Source organism: Hemiscyllium ocellatum, chromosome 12, assembly GCF_020745735.1.
Source record: "Hemiscyllium ocellatum isolate sHemOce1 chromosome 12, sHemOce1.pat.X.cur, whole genome shotgun sequence".
Lineage (NCBI taxonomy): Eukaryota > Metazoa > Chordata > Chondrichthyes > Orectolobiformes > Hemiscylliidae > Hemiscyllium > Hemiscyllium ocellatum.
The window spans coordinates 22,397,606-22,423,376 of NC_083412.1; the positions used below are offsets into that span (position 1 = coordinate 22,397,606).

General features: G+C 39.8%; 1 protein-coding gene across 9 annotated transcripts in view; it reads left to right on the forward strand.

Moving 5' to 3' along the window:
* The window catches only part of setdb2 (SET domain bifurcated histone lysine methyltransferase 2), a 92,823-nt gene that overhangs the window by 59,108 nt on the left and 7,944 nt on the right, over positions 1–25,771 (forward strand). For all 9 annotated transcript variants that reach the window (XM_060833387.1, XM_060833383.1, XM_060833382.1 and 6 more), the window contains 3 exons: positions 1,393–1,627; positions 7,309–7,426; positions 13,898–14,048. In XM_060833387.1, the coding sequence (XP_060689370.1) occupies positions 1,393–1,627; positions 7,309–7,426; positions 13,898–14,048 (504 nt within the window). The remainder of the gene's footprint in view (positions 1–1,392; positions 1,628–7,308; positions 7,427–13,897; positions 14,049–25,771) is intronic.

Consider the following 25,771-nt stretch of genomic DNA (forward strand, 5'->3'; position numbering starts at 1 on the left):
GGTTTTTAATAAAAAATATGGTATTGACTCTTGATGCCCAAAAAAAGCATTCAAGAAGCCTCTCTAATGTGAAAGTAGTTATTGAGCAAGATATATGCTCCTTAACATCATTGACACTTTGGAGGTTTTTAATTTGGGTTTTATTTAGAAAGATTCAATCAGTCAGTGATTAAATGCTTAATTGTAAGTTTACTTAAGGTGATCCAACTGCAATCCAAGCTGGTTAGTTTGGTTGGAAAGGGGCTTTCTTGTGGTGCAGTGGTAGAATCCCTGCCCTGGACCTAGACACCCAGATTCAGAAGTGTGTAATAACATCAGTCATTTAAATAAAAAGCTCAGTTGAATATTTGGCAACTTTATCTTCTTATAATAAAATAAACACACAATTAAAGCTTAGTCATAGCCCATTGTTATGACATGGTGTAAGCCCTCCTGCTTAATGTAAAACCAGCAATACAAAAAGAAATTATCCTGTGCAGTAAGCTGTGAAAGTTCAAGTGGCCAAGAACTATTTAAAATAAAAATTAACAACTTTGTTTCTTAAAGTATAATAGAGAATAACTAACTGGCAGCTATGTACTAGTCCTTACTCTGACCTATCTTTTACCTTCCCTTCTATAATACTAGTCCGATAAAACTCTCAATTAAGATTTACAAAACAAAACTTCTTATCTCAAAAACCAGGCAACTTTTGGTTCTTTTACTTGGATCTTCCAGCATCTTCTTTCCTTTTTCTTAGGGATTTCTGCTTCACAGGTTACTGATTGAAAAGATACCTTTTAAGGGAGCTGTTTTTCAGGCAAATTGTTTACATGTTGGGGCTTGGCAGTTCTCCTCCCAATTGTTCATTTTTGCCATGGTCTTATACCTCAGAGCATAGGATTGTGTCATTGGCTTTTCAGATTGTCAATATACTCAATTCAGACTTGATTGGAATTTGGTATTTTTCAGGGTATAATTTAAACTGATTGGCCTAATTTGAATTTGTTTTTGTCTCCAGGAACGGAGCTAATAGAGCTGTTCAACCAAGTTTTACTTTGTTACCTTATTGAGAACGCTTGGTGCTGTGACCGGTAGTCCTGCTGCTTTTAACTCTCTTAAAGTACACCCACAACTTCATAACGCCATTTAAAAAAAACTGTATTGTTCATAATCTTGGGATGTAGAAAAGTATTTCCGCCAAATACTTTGAGGTGCAGTCGTGTTTTAATGTAAGAAGCATGTCATCTAGTTTGTGCAGAAAGATTATTGTAGCACATTACTAGGTCTGGAATTTCTTTCAATTGTTAAATTTTTTTTGATTTTCATGATCTTCCATTCATAAATACAATTTATGCATATAAATCTTGCTAGAACAAGTTAAAGTGATGATTTTAATATGTTTTGTTTCAGGGAGAGTACTAAATATTGTAAATGCAGTGGAGAACCAGAGAAGTGGTGAAATGATTAATTATGATGTTGATGCAGGACGTAGCGACATAGTAAAGCCTTCCAGCAAGGTAGAGAGAAAAGGATCACATTTTGAATCAGATGGTGAACTAATGGATACAATGGAAGAGGTAAAGACTGATGTGAAAGTCGAAGAAGCACCTCGTTTGTGTAGAGCTTCATCCTTAACTCAAAAAGGGTAAGTTTCAGGTCAGGCATCAGAAAAGCTGTTGAAATTACATGAATTGAAATTTCAATTCCTTAGATTCTTCTTAAAATACTTAAGATATTATACAAAACAAAATAGGTAAGTTGAATTGCGATGCAGGTTAGTAAATGATTGAAAGTGACGGGGCAAAATGTATCTGTCTGAGCACATTTTAAGAAGGGTAAATTGTGTTTGACTAATTGCTGGACTTCTTGAAAGATGTAACAAGCAAAATGAATAAGTGGGTCCCGTAGATACAGTATTTCTGGACCAAAAGGCATTTGATAAGATGCTGCACAAAAGGTTAACACACAAGGTAAAAGCACACAGGATTAAAGGTAATATATTAGCCTAGATGGAGAATTGGCTAACCAACAGAAAATAGAGAGTCTTTTTCTGTTTGGAAAGCTGTAAGGAAGAGGGTGTGGCAGTGTTTGTTATTTGGGCCCTATCTAATTCAATCAGATTAATAACTTGGGTACAGGGATAGAATGTAATGTAGCCAAAATTTCAGATGGCACTAAAATAGGTGGGAAAGTAAATTGCGATGAAAACTAAGAAATTTACAAATGGGTATGGGTAGGTTAAGTGTACGAGCCAATGTTTGGTCAATGGAGTTTATTGTGGATAATTGTGAGGTCACCATTTTGGTTGGAGGAATGAAAAGACAACTTATTATATAAATGAAAAGAAACTTCAAAATTCTTTCGTGCATAGGAGCCTGAGTGTTTTCGTACATAAATTATAGAAAGCTAGTACAAAGGTACAGCAGGTAATAAGGACCGCAAATAGAATTTTGGCAATTTTTATTAAAGGAATGAATATAAACATAGGCAAGTGTTCTTGCAATTGTACAAGGCATTGATGAGACTGCATGTGGAGTACTGCATACTGTTTTGGTCCCCTGGCTTGAGAAATGATGTAATTGCATTGGAGGCAGTTCAGAGAATGTTCACTCAACTAATTCCAGAGAGGAAAGGCATGTCTTATGAAAAGACACTGACATGTTAAGGCCAGTCGTTAGAGTTTAGAAGAATGAGCGGAGATCTAATTGAGGTACGTAATATGTGAACCAGAGCTACTGGTATTAAGGATACCAGTTAGATGGGAAATAGACGGAAGTGTAACTGCGAGACATGGAACAATGGAAGAGAAATGGAGGGGATGGTAAAGTGGGAACATGGATGGGAAGGGGATATTTCATGTTCTAGTATCCATTTGTTGGACGAGGCAGCAAAAGATTTTGAGATTTATGAAGATTTTATTAAAAATCTAACTATAGAACAAGTGTCATTTTCCATTTTTCCTTCTGGATCCTTTCTCTGTCCAAAGGTCAGCACTCTGATGTGCAAGAAATTGGCTTTTTTTCTTAAAATAAAGAATCCACCACAATGGCACGGTGGCTCAGTGGTTAGCTGCCCCTCAGCACCAGGGTCCCAGGTTCGATTCTAGCCTCGGATGACTGTCTGTCTGTGTGGAGTTTGCACATTCTCCCTGTGTCTGCGTGGGATTCCTCTGGGTGCTTCGGTTTCCTCCCACAGTCCCAAAGATGTGCAGGTTAGGTGAATTGGCCATGCAATGAACCAGAATTGATCAGGGACCTCGAAGTGAAGGAGCCATTGGGAAGTAGTGACCATAATACAATAAGCTTCAATCTGCAATTTGAAAGGGAGAGGTACAATCGGAAGTGACAATATTTCAGTTGAATAAAGGGAACTATGGAGCTATGAGGGAGGAGCTGGCCAAAGTTCAATGGTGCAATACCTTAGCAGGGATGACAGTGGAGGAACGATGGCAGATATTTCTGTATATGATGCAGAAGATGCAGGATCATTTCATTCTAAAAAGGAAGAAAGATCCTCGGAGGAGGCATGGTTGGCCGTGGCTGACGAGAGAAGTTAAGAAACATATAAAGTTAAAGGAGAAAAAGTATAACATAGCACAGATAAATGGGAAAACGGAGGACTGGGAAGCTTTTAAAGAACAACAGAAGATTACTAAGAAGGAAATACGGAGAGAAAAACTGAGGTATGAAAGTAAACTGGCCAAAAATATAAAGGAGGATAGTAAAAGCTTTTTTAGGTATATGAAAGGCAAAAAAAAAAGGTTAAGACTAAAATTGGGCCCTTGAAGACAGAAACAAGGGAATATATTACGCAGAACACAGAAATGGCAGAAGAATTGAATTGGTATTTCAGATCTGTGTTCACTGGGGAAGACACAAGCAATCTCCCTGAGGTAACAGTGGCTGAAGGACCAGAACTGAAGGGAATTTATATTTGCCAGGAATTGGTGTTGAAGAGACTGTTAGGTCTAAAGGTTGATAAGTCCCCAGGGCCTGATGGTCTGCATCCCAGGGTACTGAAGGAGGTGGCTCAAGAAATCGTGGATGCGTGGTGATTATTTTCCAGAATTTGATAGATTCGGGATCAGTTCCTGCGGACTGGAGGGTGGCTAATGTTGTACACTTTTTAAGAAAGGTGGGAGAGAGAAAGCAGGAAATTATAGACCAGTTAGTCTGACCTCAGTGGTGGGAAAGATGCTGGAGTCTATTATAAAGGATGAAATTATGACTCATCTGGATAGCATTAACAGGATAGGTCAGAGTCAGCATGGATTTATGAAGGGGAAATCATTCTTGACTAATCTTCTGGAGTTTTTTGAGGATGTAACTCTGAAGATGGATGAGGGAGATCCAGTAGATGTAGTATACCTGGACTTCCAGAAAGCTTTTGATAAAGTCCCATATAGGAGGTTAGTGAGCAAAATTAGGGCACATGGTATTGGGGTCAAAGTACTAACTTGGATTGAAAGTTGGTTGGCTGACAGGAATCAAAGAGTAGTGATAAACGGCTCCATTTTGGAATGGCAGGCAGTGACCAGTGGGGTACCGCAGGGATCAGTGCTGGGACCACAGCTTTTTACAATTCTATATTAATGATATATTAGATGGTATTAGTAATAACATTAGCAAATTTGCTGATGATACTAACCTGGGTGGCAGGGTGAAATGTGAGGAATATGTTAGGAGATTACAGGGTGACCTGGACAGGTTAGGTGAGTGGTCAGATGCATGGCAGATGCAGTTTAATGTGGATAAATGTATGGTTATCCACTTTGGTGGCAAGAACAGGAAGGCAGATTACTACCTAAGTGGAATCAATTTAGGTAAAGGGGCAGTACAGCGAGATCTGGGTGTTCTTGTACACCAGTCAATGAAAGTAAGCATGCAGGTATAGCAGGTAGTGAAGAAGGCTAATAACATGCTGCCCTTGATAACAAAAGGGATTGAGTATAGAAGCAAAGAGGTTCTTCTGCACCTGTACAGGGCCCTGGTGACACCACATCTGGATTATTGTGTGCAATTCTGGTTTCCAGATTTGAGGAAAGACATTCTGGCTATTGAGGGAGTGCAGCGTAGGTACACGAGGTCAATTCCTGGAATGGCAGGACTACCTTACGTTGAAAGACTGGAGCAACTGGGCTTTGTATACCCTTGAGTTTAGAAGACTTTAGAAGTTTGAGAGGGGATCTGATTGAGACATATAAGATTACTAAAGGATTGGACACTCTGGAGGCAGGAAACATGTTTCCGCTGATGGGTGAGTGCCGAACCAGAGGACACAGCTTAAAAATACGGGGTAGACCATTTAGGACAGAGATGAGGAGAAACTTCTTCACCCAGAGAGTGGTGGGTGTGTGGAATGCTCTGCCCCAGAGGGCAGTGGAGGCCCAGTCCCTGGATTCATTAAGAAAGAATTGGATAGAGCTCTCAAGGATAGTGGAATTAAGGGTTAAGGCAGGAGCAGGGTACTGATTAAGGATGATCAGCCATGATCATATTGAATGGGGGTGCAGGCTCGAAGGCTCCTGTACCTATTGCATATTGTTTATCTATTATCTAAATCGCCCATAGTGTTAGGTGCATTAATCAGAGGGAAATGGGTGGGTTACTCTTCGGAGGGTCGGGGTGGACTTGTTGGGCCGAAGGGCCTGTTTCCACACTGTAGGGAATCTAATTTTTAAAAAAGGTATCCAATCTAGAGGTGGTATTATATACCTCTAGAGCAGGGACTTTGACTCATAAGTAGGGATACTCCCACTGCATAACAGGGTTCCTTCAGCTTTTTATAAATGTTATAACCCCATTAACACATCACCTGAATAACAAGTAACAAATATCCCACCAGAGATGAACTCAGCTCTTTTTTATTGAAGCCAGTCTGTTGAAACATGCTAAGATACATGTCCCGGACACATGACACTTGAACCTGAATTTTCTGTCCTAGTGGCCCACACTACTATCAGGCACTAAGAATTGAGTTCTTCAATAATTTTTTAAAAAAATAACCAAATGTTCTAATCAACTTGATAAGAAGTGTTATTACACATCTCTGCAGCAGGTGGGACTTAATCCTGGGCCTCTTGGTCCTGAGTAGGAACACAACCAGTGCACCACAAGAGTGCCCTCCGAACTCTTTTTTTTAAATAACCTATTATCCAATCACCCATTTCAGTACTTACAAAATCAAGTAATAAACACTGCCAATTAATGGCAATAACACAACAGAAAATGAATATGCAGCATGTGGAAATAAAGAGAGGGAACCAATCAAAATGGACCTGGAAAGGGAGAAAATGCACTTCAGCCCCTGGGGTTCCCACCTCTAAAGGCTTCAAGGGTGCTGGTAGAAACCACACCACTTTCATTTTTTCTCTCTCTTATATTCCAAAAGTGCTCTTTCACACAATTTAATGATTTCTCCATCACCAAATCACTGCTGTTTTGCTTTTCACCAATATCAATACACCACTTGTGTTTTTTGAATTGATTAATTTTTATGTACAAAAACCATTAAGGTTAATGTGGACCATTAAAAGTGAGGGAGAGGTATGGAAATGGAAAGGGTACTAAATCAAAATGGAGTTCGAAGGGCAACACACCTTTATTAACCACCACCATTTCCAAATCCATTTCCTGGGGAAAACTGATAGGGGGAAAAAGTGACAAAGACACAGAATGCTTCTTTGAGGAGGTCATGTGCTTTGTGAAGGAGAAAGGAGAGTGTCAGTATGAACTGAGAAACTGAGGCAGTGTCAGAATCAATGGCTACTATATAAACAAAAGTCTTCATTCTTCAAAATAAAACAGGGGAATGAACTGCTTTCATAAACTCAATACTTGAGAGTGATGAGGAATGAGAGAGAGAAAATGTGGTATCAAAGGAAAGAATTGGAGATAAAATAGAATGGGGAGGTGGGGGTAAAAAATAAAAGCAACAGATCTACAATGTAAAAGAGGGATGAGAAATATCTGTTTTACGGGGATGGAAGACATGAGGAAAGGAGATGTGAGAAAGGAAGATATCAACAAATGAGAGAAGGAATGAAGCTGCATGAATGTGAGAACAGGATGAAAGTGTACAATCTAGATTCCTAGTCAATAGTTGGAAGCAAAAATGTTAAGAACTTCTTTATCCTTTATTACGTCTTTGATAGCCTACCTGCAGTTAAAGGTGAGGATCACTGAGCATGTTAACATATTTTTCAGACTCTTTTGTACCCAAAGTTTAACTTTTAGAAGATGCACAGATGTCTGGTCATACTTTGGTAACAGTATTGTGATTTTGAATTCTCTTATATTGCATTTTGTTTCACAACTCTTTGAATAGCACAAAGATGCCTGAACGTGGAAGGTCAGGTTTTCACACTTCTGAAAAGTCACTGAATAAAAGACCTAAAACAAAGACAGCCCTTCTGCAGGCTCAACGAAGAAGGCTTCTGGAGCAGGTAAAGGACAATTGAAAAGATTAACAACACTGGTGTAAACATGAGTGCCTTACTTTGTTTTCTCAATTAACTAACTTGTGGGATAAGAAGGTGGGAGCAACAATGAACAAATGCTTCTAGTTAATCAGTTGCAATCATTGTTGAGGAATAAATGCTGGTCAGGTTACTGGAAGGCAAGTTTTCTGATTTTGATTAGCCTTCTGGTTCTTTTACAGCAACTTGAACAGGCACATATGCTTTAGATAAACTTCTATTATTTGTTCATTGTATTCGAGCATTGCTTGCAAAGGCAGCATTTGTTGCCCATTCCTCATTTCCTTTGATAATGAGATGATCTGCTGAAGTCCTTGAGGTGTAAGGACACAAACAATGTGTGATGTTAGAAAAGGAATTCTGGTATTTTGAACCATAGAGTCATAGAGATGTACAGCATGGAAACAGATGCTCTGGTCCATCCCATCCATGCCGACCAGATATCTCAACCCAATCTAGTCCCACCTTCCAGCACCCGGCCCATATCCCTCCAAACCCTTCCTATTCATATACCCATCCAAATGCCTCAAATGTACCAGCCTCTACCACATCCTCTGGCAGCTCATTCGATACACGTACCATCCTCTGCTTGAAAAAGTTGCCCCTTAGGTCTCTTTTATATCTTTCCCCTCTCACCCTAAACCTATGCCCTCTCGTTCTGGACTCCCTGACCCCAGGGAAAAAGCTTTGCCTATTTATCCTATCCATGCCCCTCATAATTTTATAAACCTCTATAAAGTCACCCCTCAGCCTCCGATGCACCATGGAAAACAGCCCCAGTCTGTTCAGCCTCTCACTGTACCTCAGATCCTCCAATCCTGGCAACATTGTTGTAAATCTTTTCTGAACCCTTTCAAGTTTCACAACATCTTTCCGATGGGAAGGAGACCAGAATTGCACGCAATATTCCAACAATGTCCTATACAGCCGCAACATGACTTCCCAACTCCTGTACTCAATACTCTGACCAATAAAGGAAAACATACCAAACGCCTTCTTCACTGTCCCATCTATCTGCAACTCCACTTTCTAGGAGCTATGAACCTGCACTCCAAGGTCTCTTTGTTCAGCAACACTCTCTAGGACCTTACCATTAAGTGTATAACTCCTGCTAAGATTTGCTTTCCCAAAATGCAGCCACTCGCATTTATCTGAGTTAAACTCCATCTGCCACTTCTCAGCCCATTGGCCCATCTGGTCCAGATCCTGCTATAATCTGAGGTAATCCTCTTCGCTGTCCACTACACCTCCAATTTTGGTGTCATCTGCAAACTTACTAACTTTGTACCTTTTATGCTTGTATCCAAATCATTTATGTAAATGACAAAAAATAGAGGGCTCAGCACCGATCCTTGTGGTACCCCACAGCCCTTCAGTCTGGAAAACAATCCTCCACCACCTACCTCTGTTTTTTACCTTAGAACCAGTGACAGTAAAGAATCAATGATACAGTTTTAAATCAGGATGCTGTACGGCTCGAAGAGAAACTTACAGATATTAGTGTTCCCATGCATTTACTGCCCTTGTCCTTCCAGATGATACAGACTTGGGAGGTGTGGTTAAAGAAAGCTTGGTGAGATATTGCCGTGCATCTTGTAAGTAGTACACATGTATGGCAATGGTGGAGGGAATTTATTTTTGAGGTGGTGAATGAGTATAAAGAGGGCTACCTTGTCATGTGTCGTTTTGAACTTCTTGAATGTCATTGAAGATGCACTCATCCAGGCAACTGGAAAGTATTCCATCACACTCCTAACTTGTACATTGTTGTTGGTGGGCAGGCTTTGGTTGTTCAGGAGGCTTACCATAGAATTTCTAGCCTCTGCCCTCCTCTTGTAGTCACTGTATTCACACGGTTGACCCAATTGTTTCGGCCAATGGTAACCCTCACGATGTTGAAAGTGGGTATTTTTTAATATTCATTTGTGGGATATCACTATCCCTGGCTGGCCATCATTTGTTTCCTGTCTTTTGAGAAGGTGGTGGTGAGCTGCCTTCTTGCACTGCTGCAGTCCACCTTCTGTGGGTTGACACAAAATGCTGTAAGGGAAGCAATTTCAGGATTTTGACCCAGTGACAGTGAAGGAACAGTGATATATTGTCAAGTCAGGATTGTGAGTGGTGGGATCAGGAGATGTTTTACTCTCTGGAGTATTCTTAGCCTCTGACCTGCTGTTGGAGCCACTGTGTTTATGTAATGAGCCCAGTTGTTTCTGGTCACTGATAACCCCCAGGATGTTGATAGTGGGAATTCAGTGATAGTAACATTATTGAATGTCAAGAGGTGGTTAGATTATCTCTAATTGGTGATGGTCATAGACTAGCATTTGTGTGGTGTGAATGTTACTTGCCACTTGTCAAACCAAGTCTGGATATTGTCCAGATTTTGTTGAATTTGAACATGGACTGATTCTGTATCTGATGAGTCATGAATAGTGCTGAACATTGTGCAATCATCAGCGAACATCCCCACTTCCAACCTTATAGTGGAAGGAAGGTCATTGATAAAGTAGCTGAATATTGTTGGGCCTAGGACACTGCCCTGAGGAACTCCTCCTCTGGCGATGTCTTGGAGCTGAGATGACTGACCTCCAACAACCATGACCATGTGCCAGGAATGACTCCACCAGCAGAGAGTTTGCCCCCAATACCCATTGATTCCTGTTTTGCTAGGGCTCCTTGATGCCACTCCGTCGAATGCAGCCTTGATATCAAGGGCAGTCACTCTCATCTCACTTCTGGATTTCAACTTTTTATCTATGTTTGAACCAAGGCTCTGATGAGATTAGGATCTGAGTGGTCCTGATGGAACCCAAAGTCGGTAGAACTGAGCAGGTTATTACTGAGCATGTGCTGCTTGATAGCACTGTTGATGACCCCTTCCATCACTTTACAGACGATCAGAGTAAGCTGATGGGGCGGAATTGGCTGTATTGGATTCCATACTGGGCAATTTTTGACATTGGTGGGCAGATGCCAGTGTTGTAACTGTACTGGAAGAACTTGGTTAGGGGAACGGCAAGTTCTGGAGCATGAGTCTTCAGTACTATTGGTGGAATGTTGTCAGGCCCCATAGACTTTGCAGTATCCAGTGTCTCCAAATGTTCTTGATACCACGTGGAATGAGTCGATGTGCATGATGACTGATGTCTGTAATGCTGTGGACCACTTGAGGAGGTTGAGATGAATCATCCACTTCGCACTTTTGGCTTAAGATTGCTGCAAATTCTTCAGCCTTATCTTTTGCACTGATGTGTTAAGCTCTTCTATCATTTGAGCATGGGAATATTTGTCCACTATCATTCACAGCTGGATGGGGCCAGACATGGCTTGAAGATAGGAGACAGAGGATGCTGGTAGAGGGTTGCTTTTCAGACTGGAGGCCTGTGACCAGCGGTGTGCCTCAAGAATTGGTGCTGGTTTTACTTTTTGTCATTTATACAAATAATTTGGATGTGATTATAGAATGTATGATTAGTAAGTTTGCAGATGACACCAAAATAGGTGGTGTAGTGGACAATGAAGAAAATTATCTCAGAGTACAACAAGACATCAGATGGGCTAATGAACTGAGGATTGGCAGATGGAATTTAATTTAGATAAATGTGAGGTGTTGCATTTTGGTAAGGAAAACCAGGCCAGAATTTTACAATTAATGGTAGGGCCTTGGAGAGTGTTGCCAAACAAAGAGACCGAGGGATGAATGTACGTAGTTACTTGAAATTGGGAGTCGCAGGTAGCACAGCATTGTGAAGAAAGTATTTGCCTTCATGGGTCAGAACATTGAGTGTAAGAGTTAAGGATGTCATGTTGCACCTATACAGGACGTTGGTGAGATCACTTCTAGAACACTGCATAAAATTCTAGTCACCCTTCAGTAGGAAGCATGTTGTTAAACATGAGAAGGTGAAGAAAAGATTTATGAGGATGTTGTTGTGACTGGAGGGTTTGAGTTATAGGGAGAGGCTGACTTGGCTGGGGCTTTTTTTCCCTGGAGTGTCGCAGGCTGAGGGGTGACCTTATAGAGGTTTATAAAATCATGAGGCACATGTACAGGGTAAATAGCCGAAGTCTCTTTGCTAGGGTGGGTGAGTCCACAATTAGAGGGCATTGGTTTAAGGTGTGAGGGGAGAGTTTTAGAAAGGACTTGAAGGATAGCATTTTCATGCAGAGAATGATGTATGTATGGAACAAGTTGCCAGAGTATGTAGTGGAGGTGGATATAATTACAATATTTAAAAGGCATTTGGATGTGTATATGAACAGGAATGGTTTTATGGCCAGATGCAGGCAAATGGGACTAGGTCAGATTCGGATTTGACAGAGACAAGTTGGACTGAAGAGTCTCTTTCCATGCTTTATGATTCTGTGACTGCAGAGCTTAGATCTGACCTATTGGTTATGGGATTATTAGATCTATCCATCACTAACCGCTTATGGTGTTCGCAAGTAGTCCTGTGTGGTATCTTCACCAGGCTGACACCTCATTTTTAGGTTTACCTGGTGCTGTTCCTGGCATACCCTCCAGCACTCTCCATTGAAACAGGGTTTATACCCTGGCTTTATGGTGATATTTGAGTGGGGGATATGCTGGCCAAGAGGTTACGGATTAAGCTGGAATACAATTCTATTACTGTTGAGTGCCTCATGGATGTCCAGTCTTGAGTTGCTAGATCTGTTTGAAATCTGTCCCCTTGAGCATCATGCCACATAACATGATGGAGGTTATTGTCAATGTGAAGGTGGGACTTCAGCTCTGCAATGACTATGCAGTGGTCACTCTGTTTTGGCACTAGGCCTTACGTGGTGAATTTTCCAGGGTCAACCGGGCTGTTGTCTATTCTGGTACCTAGGTTGATGCCAGATGATCCGTCCAGTTTCATTTCTTAGAGATTTTTTTAGTATCTGATGTAACTGAATGGCATGCTCGGCCATCTGAGGGCAGTTGAAAGTCAACCACAATGCTATAGGCATGGAGTCACAGGCAGATTTCATTCCCTAAAGGACATTAGGGAATCAGAAGGGTTGTTCCAATAATTGGCTATAGTTTCATGGTCATCAGTGGATTTTTAATTCCAGATTTTACAATTATTATTAAAAATTATTATTCAAATTGCACCATCTGCCACTGCAAAACTTTAACCTGGGTCCCCAGAACATTAACTGGGTTTCTGGATTAATAATCCAGTGATAGTACCACTAGGCCATTGCCTTCTCCGTCATTCAACAATGTTAATCTCAACAATGTGGAGATCAGGGGAAATGGTTAGTATTTCTTTTGTTGGAGATGTTTTTTGTTCGGTGCAAAGGTTTCTTCCCACTTATCAGCTCATGTCTCAGTATTCCAGTTCTTGCTGCTTATGGACACATTGCTTCTATATCTGAAGAGTTGTGAGAAATTCCGTTGGGATTGAAAGAAGCAAATGTAGCAGCCAATTTACACGTAAGGTTCCACATCACAGTGAAAGAATGACAAATGATCTTTTTCATGATTTTGGTTAAAAAGTAATTACTTTCAATGGGACGATTTCAATTTATTTTCTCATGTTGCAAAGAAACCTAGTTAGTAGATGTATGCCAATTACATTGAAATTGATACTCTCACTAACTTTTGTGGTAGAAATTGCTTTTCACAACTATCTGATGTTGGTATTAAACTCTGCTCCTTTTGGGGGAGATGACAAGGTAAGAGCATTATGGTTAACTCGAGAAAGAGAATTGATGTAAAGTTCAGGTTATTTGCCAATAGGAATTACCCACATTGAACTTGTGATAGGAAAACTTTGTAAATAAGAATGAAATGTTATTTGAGATTCTCAATGCTTCTAAACAGTGTAGTTAATAAGTATAATACCAATCTGTTTTATTAACCAATGAAACAAATGACATCTATTTTGATCTAATTTAATACTGGAATATAATTTCTGGCCAAAAAAGCTGTACTAGACCAGGCAAACCCTGCCTACTTCAGCGGATGCCTGCAAGCTAAGTACAGGTGTATTTGGTGAAAAGTAACTCTTCTTTATTCTGGAGATTATAATAGTCTGGACTTTGTTACAAGAATATAACACGTTATTAAATTTGAGAATAGAGAAGTAAACTGCAAAAGGTCATCGGTCCAACATTTGTTATAGTTCCTTAATTGACTCCGGATAATGTTATAATCCATGTGGTATATTTATATAATGTGTGCAAGAATCCAGAAAGTTTGAAACTTCTAAAGAGGAGCTCCATCCCTTTTTAATTACTTCATGCAAGTATTTCTGAAATCATTTTGAGCAAAGTGCAATCCATTGTTGTTATGCCCTCCCAAATATTTAAATGATGCTTGTTTTTGTTTTATTTTGTTTTTTGTGCATAGCATCAAGTACACTGCTGATTGTCATCATTGAGGCTCAGCTCTGGCTGTAAAATTCTGATTTTGATTTTGTATTTCAGGGGCAGATTTCAGTCGCATGCAGCAGTTCAGAGGAAGACAACAGTGAATCATCAGGGCGGCGATGCAGAAAACTCCCAAGAACACTTGAGCCATTTTCACTGAGGCAACACACTACTCTGTCAGATGGTCAACTTTTCAACAGTGACAAAGGTATTTTAGTACGGAGCGACTTATAGTTTCAAGGCCTGAAACCTGGATGAAGGAGGGTTCTTAATCTTGGTGGACTTGGTATTTGAGCAGTTTTGTTTATTTATGGTTCCTGCCACTTAAATGGATCATGCATATCACAGGGAAACATTGTTGTAGGAATCTCTGCATTGGTGTTAGTTAAATGTATTCTTCACAGTGTCGCAGACTGTTTGTATAAATACTTGCAACAGTAGAAAAGCTCTGGATTTGAGGCAGTGTTGAATATTCAGTCAGTTATTTGGACATGGTTAAAGTGCAGTTACCTTGCTGAAATTGAATTATGATGTGGGACTGTCGCATCCACAATAAGCAGTAGAAACTGTACTATAGGAAATGTGAAGTGATTAAAGTCACATTGCTTTCTGTTTAATCTCTCAGTTCCATAAGCTCAGTTGGTTGAATAGCTTGTTTATGATGCAGAGTGATGTATGTAAATTCAATTCCTGCACAGGATGAGGTTGCCATAAATGGCTCTCATAGAACCATAGAGAGTCATAAAGTCACAGAGATGTACAGCATGGAAACAGACCCTTTGGTCCAACTCGTCCATGCTGACCAGATATCCTAATCTAATCTAGTCTCATTTGCCAGCACTTGGCCCATATCCCTTTAAACCCTTACTATTCATATACCCATCCAGATGCCTTTTAAATGCTGTATTTGTACCAGCCTCATCCACTTCTTGCCATTACACGAACCATCCTCTGCGTGTAAAATTTGCTCCTTAGGTCCCTTTTATACCTTTCCCCTTTCACCCTAAACCTATGCCCTCTAGTTCTGGACTCCCCCACCCCAGGGAAAAGACCTTATCTATTTATCATATTCATGCCCCTCATGATTTTATAAACCTCTATAAGGTCACCTCTCAGCCTCCCACGCTCCAGTGAAACAGCCCTAGCCTCTTCAGCCTCTCCAACCCTGCCAACATCCTTGTAAATCTTTTCTGAACCCTTTCAAGTTTCACAACATCCTTCCGATAAGAAGGAGCCCAGAATTGCACGCAATATTCCAAAAATGGCCGGACCAATGTCCTGTACAACCGCAACATGACCTCCCAACTCGTTCTCAGTGCTCTGACCAAGAAAGGAGAGCATACCAAATGCCTTCTTCACTATCCACACGGTGCACAGTGATTAGCACTGCTGCCTCACAGCACCAGGGTCCCAGGTTCGATTCCAGGCTCGGGCGACTGTCTGTGTGGAGTTTGCACGTTCTCCCCATGTCTGCGTGGGTTTCCTCCGGGTGCTCCAGTTTCCTCCCACAGTCCAAAAATGTGCAGGTCAGGTGAATTGGCCATGCTAAATTGCCCATAGTGCTCGCTGCATTAGTCAGAGAGAAATAGGACTGGGTGGGTTACTCTTCGGAGGGTCGGTGTGGATTGGTTGGGTCAAAGGGCCTGTTTCCATACTGTAGGGAATCTAATCTACCTGTGACTCTGCTTTCAAGGAACTATGAACCTGCACTCCAATGTCTCTTTGTTCAGAAACACTCCCTAGGACCTTACCATTAAGTGTATAAGTCCTGCTATGATTTGCTTTTCCAAAATGCAGCACCTCACATTTAAATAAATTAAACTCCATCTGCCACCTCTCAGCCCATTGGCCCATCTGATCAAGATCCCATTTTACTTCGAGGTAACCTCCTTTGCTGTCCTCTACACCTTCAATTTTGGTGTCATCTGCAAACTTACTAACTATACCTCCTATGTTCACATTCACATAGTTTATATAAATGACGAAATATAGTGGACCCAGAACTATTTCTTGTGGCACACCACTGGTCACAGGCCTCCAGTCTAAAAAAACAACTCTCCACCACCACCCTCTGTCTTCTACTTTGAGCTAGTTCTGCATCCAAATGGCTAGTTCTCCCTGTTTCTGAGATCTAACCTTGCTGACCAGTCTACCATGAGGAACCTTGTCGAACACCAGACTGAAGTCCATATGGATCAGGTTCACCATTCTGCCCTCTTCAAGCCTCTTTGTGACAACTTCAAAAAATTCAATCAAGTTCATGAGACATGATTTCCATGCACTAAGCCTTGCTGACTATCCCTAATCAGTCCTTGCCTTTCCAGTACATGTACATCTTGTCCCTCAGGATTCCCTCAAACAACATACCCACCATCGACGTCAGGCTCACCAGCCTATAGTTCCCTGGCTTTCCTTACCACCTTTCTTAAATAGTGCTCCTGCTGGTCCCTCTCCCTTTTGAGAATATTCTGCACCCTCTCTGAGACATCCTTGATCCTGGCAATACACCATTTTGATTTTTTGCTGCTGGCCGCAGAAATGTCTGTCTGTGCCTCTGACTTGACAGTCCCCTATCACAATTGATTGCTTGGAACCCAACGTAGCCCTCATTACATTTGAGCCAGCCTTGATACCAGAAACTTGGCTGTTCGTGCTACATTCCCCTGACAGTCCATCACCCCCCCCTACATTTTCCAAAACAGTATACTTGTTTGAAATGGGGGGGATAGCCACAGGAGACTCCTGCAGTACCTGCCTACCCCACTTACCTTGCCTGGAGTTAACCACCTACCTGACTGTATCAGTGGCTTTTCTCCCTTTCTATAACTGCCATACATCACATCCCCTAGCTTTTGTAAATTCCTCATTTCATCTAATTGTCATGCCAATCGATCCATGCAATCTGATAGGATTCCCAACCATAGATTCTTTCTGCAGATATAATCATCAGTAACATAGAAGCTGTCCCTAACTCCCACATTTGACAGGAAGAGCATATTATTCTACTAAAGGCCATCTTTGCTCCTTCACAATCTACACACCCAGAAAATAGCACAGTCATCTTGCTCTAAAAAAAAAACAGTGCTCCAGGCTAACTTAATACTTATGGTTTATATTTTTAAAATTTGATGAAGAGACAGATTTTAATAAACATAAAATCAAGAAAGAACCCACTGTACTCCCTACTGTAGACTTACAGCAAGGTTACATGTTAAAAAACACTTATCTGTTCGCTCTCCACACAGGTTCCTCCAATGTTAACTGTGTGAATTTCTCTGTTTGTTAATTTTGCTGAGATGTACTCTGGTGTCCAGAGATACATGAACTCAAATAGCAAAAGCAGTAGTTGTGCAGATTCACTGTTGTGTCAGTTAAGAGTATATTTTCGTTCTCTTTCTCCCTCACTAACCATGTACTTTACAGCCTTTTGTCTGTTTTTCTCCTTTCTTTAAAAGTGCAATTGTTCTGACATTTTTCCCCCCAAAATTCCAAAACAATGCAATAGCGCATAAAACAGTAATTTCTGCTCCTAGAATTCGAGGAAATCGCCTCCAACACCGAAAGTACTTCAAAAAAGGAGCAGCTGTTACAGCCTCAATTTTTTTCCCATCCTCCATCTTGGATCACTCAGAATCCTTCATCTCAACCTCACTGTCATCTGAGGCATGGTGATCCTCGGGTTAAACCAGCACCATATAGGTTAGGTTACTGGGTTCATTTATCCTCGGTGTTCTTTATTCTCTGACATTTCTCTAAGTGCTTTTCGCATTTTCATTATTCACAAAAAATTAATTTCCCTCTGTTCAAAGAACTTTAAATATGACAAACTGAAAGTAGTCAAAATTTCATAATTTGACAAGCCTAATATCAAAATTTCCTAATTTAACAAGTCTAGTATCTAATTTTGGGTGATGACTTTCTATATAGTAACAAATAAAGGGAGGGACAGAAAGAAAGGATGAGAAGCGAAGAAACAGAGGAAGAGAAGTTGAAAATGGGAGGGAAAACTGATGCTTCACATCTCTAAAGAATAATTCATACTCTGCAGGCAATCAACTTATTAGGTTCCCAGCTAATGGTATTTTCATCACAATCATATTCCCCACAAGTCAGTTTGAGTATTGGATTAGTTTTTATTGATATTTACGCTCAAGAAAGCATCTGCTATAATATAGCCTTTGCCTTGTATGTGAATAGTTTTAACTTAAATAGTTTTTGACTATTGAAACAGTTTTTTGTCATGGTGAGAAAGTGCATAACGTATGAGCAGTTAGGGGAAGAGTTAAGTTTTGGGTTGTGTGACAAAGGCTCAGCTAGCATGACTTTGACCAGATAAGAACTTGCAGTAAACAATGAGGTGCTGGAGGCAACGGTAGTGAGTTAACGAGATAAAAAGCATCCATTGTGTAATGCCAGTTAATAATGTTAAGAGCATCCATTGTGTAATGCCAGACAGCTTAATCTTTACAGTTGATGCTCGCTGATTGCAACGGTTACTCAATCAACATAGATGTTACCTTATTTGGCTGTTACTCTCTGTGTGTGACTATATAATTCCTTAAGAATCTGCTGTTTGAGAGAAGACCGAGAACTCATGTCTTTGTGCACATGGGCAATCGTTCTCTCTCTGTCCAGGGCTTGGAATAAAGCTGGAGAAGTTAAAGCCATACTGTGAAAGTTAAAGCTTCAACTGATACGAGGCTGGGGAAATAGAACGACAACGGAACCTCTTAACTGGAAAAAAGGTTGTGGATTATGTAAATAATCGTTTCTCGAGATTTGTTGGATGTATACTCAACAAGTTGATGTGAACGCAACATTGGACTCAGTGTTTCTTTTTCAATTGTCACATATTTTACCTATTTAGTTTCCTGGAAAAATAGCTGACTACCCATTTGATACTTACCGTGTCCTTTATTATTACCTCTGCACCAATACCAATGATGCTGACATCAACAGTCAATTTAAGTGGCTTCTCGTTATTCAATGCTGCTGAATTTCATGTTGTTATTCACACAGCTTTCAAATTGTCAAAGACACTGACTTTTCTTTTTGTCCATTCAAATTTCTTGCTTCATTCGATGTAACTTTGCCTTGTTTCATAGTATGGCCCAAATAAATTGGACAAATTTGATTTTAGCCACTACAGCATTGAAATTTGGAATGAACTTCTGAACTAATAAATTCCTTTTTGTGCCGATTCACCACAGGATTTGGCATTTACCTTTGGCACGGTTTGCTTCTCTAGGTACAACTTAGTCTTGCACTGTAATCTATGACTTGATTCAACAATGTCATTATTCATCATGAACTTAATCTCTTCTCTCATTTGAGGTTGCTTCTCTGGGTTTAATCCATACAGATGTGTTTTAGAGGTAGTGCACCCTTTGCATTAGCTTATCCTATTCCAAGTTGCTATGTTTACACTAATGATACATAGCCAAAGAGATGGATTTCCTTGATTACTTACACAAATCCATTCAGGAGTCTGTAATATCTTTGGTATGTACTTTGAAAATGTTTTCAAAGATTGTCTCATATTCCATCTAAACTTTTGAAGCGCCTCTAAATGATCTAACCTGATTACTGGAGCACCAACTTGTGGATTTAAATTTCTGATTAATTTTTGAATTATTCTGATTTTTACTTTTTCTCTTTTACCATGTATGAATACATTTTTGGTCTGACTATCCTTCAATGTTTTGTTGAAGCTTTTCATCTTGCACACACCACAAGTATTCCAATTTAAGGGAAAACCAACAACAATGTTGCATTGGAAGACAATGTGGGCCGTGATAGAGGCATTGCCATGGAGCATGCATCAGTTCATGATAATGATTAACTTCCATGGTTTGTTTAAATTTGAAACCAGACAGATTAACTGTGATTGGTCAAGGTATAGTTTAAATTCTGACTTCAGTAAAAGCTATAGCCATGAGCTGCTGTCACCTGTAGTTTCCTGTGTTGATCAAATAAGGCTAGTGTCATAGCAGTCTTCACTATGGCACCACTACTCCCTTATATGGAGTTTGGAATATCACTTCTTTGACTTAGTGTAAACATTTAGGAGTTGTTTACCAATAAATTTCGTTGGCTGGGTGAACAACATGATCAGGCTTTGATTAATCCATTGGCTGAGTGCCAGAGATCTTTCTGAAATTGATCACATTTCAGATAGGTTAACAGAACAAAGGACTTTTTACAGAAGACTCCCAAATCATGTCAGAAAAGCACGTGCGCTGAAGTTAATTTCAGAGATGACAAAGAACCATGAGGCGAGGCTGCACGCAAACATGTTGTTCACTTAACTCGAATTGGATTCAATTTGATTTAAGCCAAACTGAAAGTAAAAGTTAGGGTTAAATATGGATTAAGTAAAGGGAGGTAAAGTGCAGTTAAATGAACTAAGTTAAAGCTGAAGTTAAGTTAAATGAATTAAAAGTAAATGTTATAATTAATTAATGTTTTGTATTAAATAATAGTACTTAAGAAATTAAAGTAAACAAGGGTTTATTGAATTAAGTTCCATGTTGATTCCCCGTGTTTTGTCTGTCACATATGGGAATACTTAGTTTGAGTGCTCCTCTTCAGCCACAGCACGATGACAGCATCTTATTTGTGTTGAAAATCACATCTGTTCGCTCTGCATAGTAGCAGTGTGGAACAGTTAGCTTTACCTGTAACACCAATTTCTGAGAATTTTCTGAAAAAACCTGAGATACACTGGACACTTTTTCAGGACTAAGAGTGACCACCTTTAGGTCCAACATGAGCTTGCGCAGCATACAGTGAGAAATGATCTGATCAGCGTGGCCATTATCATGCCGAAAGACTTTGATGCCATCTGTTTCAGCATTAAGTTTGCAAAATGAACAAATTGCTCAGGCCTGACTAATGAGGACACAGATCAGACCAATCTTACAATGCGTGGAACTGTAAGAATTTCAACATGTATAGCCGTCAGTGAAGAACGGTTTGCAGTGGATAGTGGTCAATTTCTCTGGCTTCATTGGCCAATTTCTCAACTAGGGCATCAAATAAAGGGAATTTCCCTCTCATGCAGTGTAAATGTTAGTTTTTCCCCCTGTATTGGTATCCCTGCAAATTTTATTTGTATATTGGTTCTGGTTTACCTTTTGAGCAGGCTTTGTGGACGAACTCAATTCAGGATTTGCTTATTACTTTTCTACTAAATAAGGTGGACTAAGCATGTCAGCCTTGTACTTTTTTCCTTTATCCTTTACATTTAACTTTTCTTAAATTGTGTCAGATAACTACATTTTCACATCATCTCCCCTTGTCATAGATTTAGACAGGAAGAAGAGGAGTCAATGGATTGGAAGATTTAGTCACAAAACTGGCAAGAAACAATACAATACTTTTTTCTACTCACGATTCTCTGTTGCTTTGATCTCCACTAGTTGTTCCTTGTTACACCACCTCAGTTGATTTTTGAATCAACCACGTAATTTGACAAGATAAAATCCATTCCTTCTAAAGAGATTTGTTACACTACTCTGACCACAAATTCTGTATTTATTCGATCACTCTTTAATACGATGCTTATATTGGGTCCAGTTTGTAATCTCCATGTATACCTCCAATGAAACATTTCTCCTTCCGTCTGGAAGACATGATTTGGAGATGTCGGTGTTGGACTGGGGTGTACAAAGTTAAAAATTTCACAACAGCAGTTTATAGTCCAACGGGTTTAATTAGAAGCACACTAGCTTCTGTCTGAAAGAGAAATTGTATCAATCAACATCAGCAACTGATTTGTTCCAAGGTATTGTGTGATTTGTAATTTTGTACACCCCAGTCCAACACCGGCATCTCCAAATCATGATTTGCTCCAGTTTCTCTCAATATCTTTAGTTATTTAACTCTGTGGATAGAAGAAGGAAATACTACTCCATTTGAACTCAAATACTCAGAACCTTCATTAGTCTGACTCTTCTTATCAACTCTTAAAAATTGTTTTGACTGTTTTGAGTCATCTGTCTCTTTGAAGGTTGAAAGAGAATGATAGCTCCAATTTTAATACCCATGCCCTTTCCTGATGCAGTGTTTTGAGGATTTCTTAGACATTGCCAATTGCAGTTGGTCTCCCATTTGACATCAAGCAATTGGTTTTAGTGTGTTCACTCTTATTACAATGGAAGCACTTTTAACATTCTAGATTTCTTTATTATTTTGTCCTTTTGTATATTGCCTAAAGCTTGCATCTGCAAATGTTCTACTTAACTATTTCCTGACTTTGATTCTGTGTGAGATATCATGTGAATCTGTCTCTTCTTGGATGTTTGACACTTGATCCTTATCTAAATAACGTTTGAGGTTCATTGTTGGTCTGTTTGCTGAGCTGTTAGGTTTGTTGGCACACATTTCATGCTCTTTCTAGGTGACATCATCAGTGCTGTGTTGCCTCCTGTGAAGCACTGCTATACTGTTCTGGTTGATTTTGTGTGGTTCTGTTTGAGCTATTTCTGGTTGGTACCGGTTCCTGTTTTTCATTGCAGCGGTTTGTATGTCAGGTCCAGGACAATGTGATGTTGGTAGAGCCTGAGGGTGAGTACCATGCTTCCACGAGTGTTTGAGATTCTGTAGAATTGAGTTGTGGAATTCTTTCATAATTATGACTTCCCTAATGTTTTGAAAGCTTTGTTTCTAACTTAAGTGATTGAAAACATTGATCCCATGGCATATTTTTATCTTGCAATTTTTTATTATGTTACTTTGTTGTAGTTCTACATTTTAATTGATGAGGTTTAGAGACAAGCCCACAAACATTGAGTATTGTTTTTGTAAACAGTTTGATGGACTTAGATTGTTCTTCTGACAAACTGGTGTACACTTTTTCTGTTAAAACACTTTATAACATTAATGTCCAAACATATTTTGACCACTTCATTTTCCCAGCTACCTTTTCAAAGAGGTGAAATTTCTTTCCACTGCATCTATTTTAAATTTAGCCACTATGCATATTTTGTTAGTTAAACCAACCTCCTTTATTAGAATCAGCATCATCTTCTGAGCCACTGACTTTTGTTTTTGCTTCAATGTTATCTAACTTCCCCCCTCCACACTGAAATTAAATTTTTTAAAATTCCATTTCCATTTTTTTTCATTTAATTCTATTTCCATTTTCATTTCTCTCCCATCCTTATCTTCCAGTTTTTTTTTCTTTCTCTAGTGAAAGTTGTTTGCATTTCTACGTGAAACATAGCTAATTATTGAGGCGACACATCAGCTTCAGGATTCTTTTCTTTTAATTCTAAATGTTGGGTAATCCCTATTAACATTCTTAGAAAATCGTGACTTTATTTCTACCTTGAAGTTATCTGCTAACTCTCTCTGTTTAGCTCAGACAAATATTTAGTAGGACTGCCTTCCATTCCATACAAAGTTGTCTTGTCGTTGCAATCCATAAAATGAACTTCATGACCACTCTTGAGTTTTATGTCCAGAATTTCCATATCCTCCAATTTCTTTTATATAGATCCATGGATCCCTCTTAAATTCAATGAATTACTTTCCTTTACAAGTCCCTACTTTCTGATGCTAGACAACAGTAAACCTGGACAAGTCAGATCCCAGTGTGAAACATGGTTTGATAGGTCATAAGTTTAATTTTCAAAGTTTAGTTAGTCACTGAAGATATTAAGGTGAGTCTGTCATGTTCTTCAATAAAAAGAAACCAGTTTATTACACAAATGGAAAAAAAAACAAGCTACATATATATGATTATTCAAAAAATTAGCATGAACAGCAATATCAAGCTGCATTTTTTTCTGAGCAACATCCCCGACAGTCAGTGGAGAAGGCAGTTTGGGCCCTCAAACCTGCTGCACCATTCAGCAGGATCGCGGCTGACCCAACACTCCTCACTTTGACTTTCACACCCTTTTCTGTTAACCTTTGATTCACTTGTTAAATAGGAAGGATTTCCATTACATCTATCAACTTGAAACGAGCTGTGGGTCACCATCAGGAGCAATATTATATTCACCCATGATTTGTGAGCTCATGGCCCAGTAAATCTTCAACACTGCCGTTCATCTCTATAAGATTGGGGTATCAACCTTTGAAGCATGTAGGAGAACATGCCTGGAGCAGCACCAAGCATACTTAGTAAAAATTAGATGTCAGCTTAGTGGAGCATATTGTCTCTCAAAAGGTACTTAGATTTGCAGGATGTGATCAGTAGTGTCCTACAAGAGTCTTTTTGGGTTAGGGCCTCAATTATTCACATTATTTAGAATCATAGAATTCCAACAGTGTGGGAACAGGCCATTCGGCTCAACACGTCCACACCGACCCTCCAAAGAGCAACCCACTCAGCCCCATTCCCCTAACCTATTAGTCTACATTTATCCCTGACTAATGCACCTAACCCACGCATCCCTCAGCACTATAGATAATTTAGCATGACCAATTCACCTAACCTGCACATCTTTGGATTGTGGGAGGAAACCGGAGCACCCGGAGTAAACCCACACAGACACGGGGAGAACGTGTAAGCTCCACGTAGACAGTTGCCCGAGGCTGGACTCAAGCCTATGTCCCTGATGCTGTGAGACAGCAGTGTTAATTACTGAGCCACCACCCTGTACTTTTAATTATAGATATTTATTAACAACTTCCATAACAGCATAGAAAGTCACGGATCCAAATTTGCTGATGACACAAAGTTAGGCAGCATTGTCAACAGTGTAGATGATAATGTAAAGTTACAAGGGGATTTTAATTAGACAATGTGAATGGGCAAAACTGGCAAATGGACATAAGTGAGTGTGCAGTTTTCCATTTTGGTCTGAAAACTGCATAGATCAGGCTACTTTCTAGATGGTATGAAGTTGAATACAGTGGATGTCTAAAGAGACTTGGGGTTCAGGTGCAAAGATCTTTAAAATGCCACAAACAGATAAAGAAAATAACGAAGAAAGCCAATGGAATGCTGGCCTTTAAATCTGGATGACAGGGGTACAAGAATGCAAAAGTTAGAAATCCCTGGTTCGAGCCCTCTTGGACTACTGTGAACAGATCTGGGCATCATAACTTAGGAAGGATATATTGGCCTTGAAGGGAGTACAACGTAGGTTTACTAGAATGATACCTGAACTTCAGGGGTTTAAATTATGAGGAGTGACTATATAAATTAGGCCTGTTTTCTCTAGCATTTAGAAGGTTAAGGGGGGGGGGGGATCTGATTGAATTCTCAAGATATTAAGAGGAAAAGAGAGGGTAGATAAAGATGAACTATTTCCATTGGTTGGGAATTCTGGAACTACAGGATAGTGTCTGAGAATTAGGGCCAGACCGTTCAGGAGAGATGTTAGGAAACATAACCACACGCAGAAGGGTAGTGAATATTTGGAACCCTTGACAGGGTGGTTAAGAAGACATTTAGCATGCTTGCCATTGAGTATAGGAATTAGGACGTCATGTTATGGTTGTATAGGATGTTGCTGAAGCCATGTTTTGGAGTACTGTGTACAGTTCTGGTAAACCTGCTATAGGAAGGATGTTATTAAATTGGATAGGGTTCAGAAAAGATTTACAAGCATAGAATGCAGTGTGCCAAGAAGTAATTCTCAGTTGAGTGGATGTGGTTAAAGATTACAATCAACAAGAATGCAGAGTCTCGGTGCTGCAGCTTATTGACAATAGCAGTTGTACCAATGTCAGACAAGAATGAGACAGGCAAGATAGGCCAAATGCAGGAAAATGGGATTAGTTTAGTTTGGGAAACTTGGTCAGCATGATGAGGTTGACTGAAGGGTCTGTTTTCATGCTATATGACTCTAACAAACAGCAGTGGAAGTAGAATCAAAGGTATTAAGAGATATGGACCAAAGGAAGATATATGGAGATATATGGTTTCTGGTACAAGCTAAAAGGGTTGACTAGCCTACCACTGTTCCTATGTTT